We start from the raw sequence: 3810 nt of genomic DNA on the forward strand, positions 1-3810 counted from the left end.
CAACCGAACATGTGAGAGAATTCACATATTTTAATTGGGATGATGATTGCACTATATTGTTGCTTGATACTGAGCAATTGTACCATAATTCACTTTGATTAAGTGGCACAATCAATTCCATCAAAGTTGAATAATTTGATTCCACTGTCTGTATGAAAGGAACCGGTTGCATTTCTTGATCATTAAATGAACAGTTTATGCTATTGACTGGTCCATAATTAGCTCTAAAATATAACAAAGCTTCATTCTGTAAAAGGCTCAGGTAATAATCAGAAAGTGACAATGGCGGCAAATCATATACTGGTAGATCTTCTATGAGCAAACTTTATAACTATAAAACTATAACTTAATACAGCTTACCATATATGGCCAATAAAAATGTTTTATTATGCACTTGACACATATACATCCCTTTATCACCATTAGAAATCATTGTTTCATGCTCATCTGAAGTAATACAACATAAACGATCTGAATTAGAGCTATTGCATCTGGCTAATGAAACATAAATGATTGAGTTATTGGGTTGAACTATTCTCCCTAAATACAAACTAAAACCTATACATAAGAACTGAAGTTTTGTCAAAATACTGTACAAACCTGTAGAAAAAGCTTGAGTCACTGTAGCAAGCAATGTCAACAGTACAATCACAAAACGTAGCTTCATCTTTGTAGTTTAGACGAAGGTGTGGCTGCTGCACTAGTCTAGTTCACCACCCACAGCTCTAATTACTAAAATCTAATTTGTAACAAGAAAGCAAAACACTACAAAATTATACCAAAATTATTAAACTTTTTAAACAATACAATAATAATAATAATAACAATAGTAATTTATTTTACAGCAGGACTAACAGTGTCACTCAGTTATAATATCATTCATTGTTGGATGGTGTCTATACTCAACTATCAGGCAGCGTTGAACAAGAGACCTAAACGAGGCTCTTCTAATACCATCAATAAGACCTACTCTCTCTTCTGGTAGAGGAATACGTCGTGTTATCATCTCTAGAAGGAGGACACCATAACTGAACACATCCATTGAAGGAGAGTGCTCCCTTGAATGTACTATATATATATATTCAAAAACTAAAATTAAGATTAAGAATTTATTTCAAAAGACTGAGTCACAATAATAAAAGAGGACATAGTTTTAACTGCATGATGCATAGTTGTATACAAATAAAAATCAACAATAATATACATGTGCACACACAAGCAGACTATGCATAACTTGTATATGCTAATCATGCTGAAGTTTATTATACTCAGTGTCCTCAGTGGGCTTCTTGAGGAACTTATTAACAGTGGCATAACTATAATCCAATTCTTCTCTTGTCTCTCCTTCTCCTATATCTCCTCCTCCTCCTTCCTCTTTGATAGCAGTACTGCTATACCCAGGATTAGCCTTAGGTGTTATATTAGTAATATAACCAGGATTAGGTGCTGTTACTGCTGTATTAGTAATATCCTCAGGGTTGGGTAGAGTAAGATCATGTTGATCATCAAGTGTAGCATAAAGAGGAGGAGGAGGAGGGAGAGGAACATGTGCTTGCTGTAATAAGTCCAGAGGTACTTCATATTGACTGGCTACTCTTGCTGGTGGGCGGTGATGATGATGATGATGATCAACTTCATCTTCAACTGAGGAGTATATGTCATTACCAGTAGTAATGTTTGTGTTATTGTTACTGGTTGGACTAGTTTCAATGTTTTGACTATTGATAAGATAACAGTTATTATATATCTTTATTAATTTATACATACCTTGTTGCTTCAGTTTGAGGAGATGTGCTTTGTACTGTTTGTTCCCTCTCACTTATGTTCCTGCAAAATATTTTTAGTGGAAAAAATGATGAAAAACACTTACAATCTCTTCTTCTTTCTTTGATTCAGTAAACATAACAAACTTAATAGTAGAACAATTAGTGTGATGACATTAGTAAATGCAAGTACTCCAATTCCAGCATAAAGTGATTCTTGTGCTGAGGTGGTTTCAGTACTAGGGAATATGGTAACTGTAGGGAATATGGTAGCTGCCTGTGTTGAATATAATGTTAATGTAGATACTGGCATACAGGACGTTGGTGAATAAGAATCTGGGTCCTCTGAGAACTACAGTGAGTCTATAAACTTAATAATATGAAAAAAATTCAACCTTATGAAATAGTTCAAATCCAACTTGACTATTGAAGACATCTTCGTCATCGGTATGAGATCTGTTGCAATATGTATAAGTTGTCCAGGTAACATCTGCTGCTGTATCTTTTGATGTTATATTAGCTATCAAAATGATAGGAATACTTACTTATAATCTATATGCATTATCAAATACCTTTTAAATATGTATCAACCGAACATATGAGAGAATTCACATATTTTAATTGGGATGATGATTGCACTATATTGTTGCTTGATACTGAGCAATTGTACCATGATTCACTTTGATTAAGTGGCACAATCAATTCCATCAAAGTTGAATAATTTGATTCCACTGTCTGTATGAAAGGAACCGGTTGCATTTCTTGATCATTAAATGAACAGTTTATGCTATTGACTGGTCCATAATTAGCTCTAAAATATAACAAAGCTTCATTCTGTAAAAGGCTCAGGTAATAATCAGAAAGTGACAATGGCGGCAAATCATATACTGGTAGATCTTCTATGAGCAAACTTTATAACTATAAAACTATAACTTAATACAGCTTACCATATATGGCCAATAAAAATGTTTTATTATGCACTTGACACATATACATCCCTTTATCACCATTAGAAATCATTGTTTCATGCTCATCTGAAGTAATACAACATAAACGATCTGAATTAGAGCTATTGCATCTGGCTAATGAAACATAAATTATTGAGTTATTGGGTTGAACTATTCTCCCTAAATACAAACTAAAACCTATACACAAGAACTGAAGTTTTGTCAAAATACTGTACAAACCTGTAGAAAAAGCTTGAGTCACTGTAGCAAGCAATGTCAACAGTACAATCACAAAATGTAGCTTCATCTTTTGTAGTTTAGACGAAGGTGTGGCTGCTGCACTAGTCTTGTTCACCACCCACAGCTCTAATTACTAAAATCTAATTTGTAACAAAAAGAGCAAAACACTACAAAATTATACCAAAATTATTAAACTTTTTAACAATACAATAATAATAATAATAATAACAATAGTAATTTATTTTACAGCAGGACTATAACAGTGTCATTCAGTTATAATATTATTCATTGTTGGACAGTGTCTGTACTCAACTATCAGGCAGCGTTGAACAAGAGACCTAAACGAGGCTCTTCTAATACCATCAATAAGACCTACTCTCTCTTCTGGTAGAGGAATACGTCGTGTTATCATCTCTAGAAGGAGGACACCATAACTGAACACATCCATTGAAGGAGAGTGTTCCCTTGAATGTACATATTAAAAATAGAATTAAGATCTAGAATATATTTTGAAAAACTGAGTCATGATAATTAAAGAGGACATAGTTTAGTTGTATACAAAATAAAAATCAACAATATACACACAAGCAGTCTGAAGCAGCTATGTATGCTATTCATGCTGGAGTTTATTATACTCAGTGTCCTCAGTGGGTTTCTTGAGGAACTTATTAACAGTGGCATAACTGTAATCCAATTCTTCTCTCCTCTCTCTCTCTCCTTCTCCTTCTTTGATAGCAGTACTGCTATACCCAGGATTAGCCTTAGGTGTTATATTAGTAATGTAGCCAGGATTAGGTGCTGTTACTGCTGTATTAGTAATATACTCAGGGTTGGGTAGAGTAAGATCATGTTGATCATCA

The 3810-nt window shown here is 33.7% G+C and overlaps 2 protein-coding genes across 3 annotated transcripts in view; both read right to left on the reverse strand.

The window, feature by feature from the left end:
• Positions 1-3025, reverse strand: part of LOC109584477 (uncharacterized) — a 4895-nt gene extending 1870 nt beyond the window's left edge. Inside the window, exons 1-7 of one of the 2 annotated variants that reach the window (XM_020000228.1) lie at positions 2951-3025; positions 2711-2908; positions 2336-2662; positions 2159-2283; positions 1871-2115; positions 1768-1827; positions 1227-1718 (exon numbers count right to left, since the gene is read on the reverse strand). In XM_020000228.1, coding sequence (XP_019855787.1) covers positions 1244-1718; positions 1768-1827; positions 1871-2115; positions 2159-2283; positions 2336-2662; positions 2711-2908; positions 2951-3017 — 1497 coding nt within the window. In that variant the 5' untranslated portion in view covers positions 3018-3025 and the 3' untranslated portion in view covers positions 1227-1243. Of the gene's footprint in view, positions 1-1226; positions 1719-1767; positions 1828-1870; positions 2116-2158; positions 2284-2335; positions 2663-2710; positions 2909-2950 lie in introns of those variants that run through there. The other variant, XM_020000227.1, reaches the window with a different exon arrangement.
• Positions 3026-3393: 368 nt separating this feature from the next.
• LOC109584478 (uncharacterized) overlaps positions 3394-3810 on the reverse strand; it is a 6441-nt gene continuing 6024 nt past the window's right edge. The window contains exon 4 of the mRNA XM_020000230.1: positions 3394-3799. Coding sequence (XP_019855789.1) covers positions 3561-3799 — 239 coding nt within the window. The 3' untranslated portion in view covers positions 3394-3560. The remainder of the gene's footprint in view (positions 3800-3810) is intronic.

This window comes from Amphimedon queenslandica, unplaced genomic scaffold (genome assembly GCF_000090795.2).
Source record: "Amphimedon queenslandica unplaced genomic scaffold, v1.1 AMPQUscaffold_13207, whole genome shotgun sequence".
In the NCBI taxonomy this organism is placed as follows: domain Eukaryota; kingdom Metazoa; phylum Porifera; class Demospongiae; order Haplosclerida; family Niphatidae; genus Amphimedon; species Amphimedon queenslandica.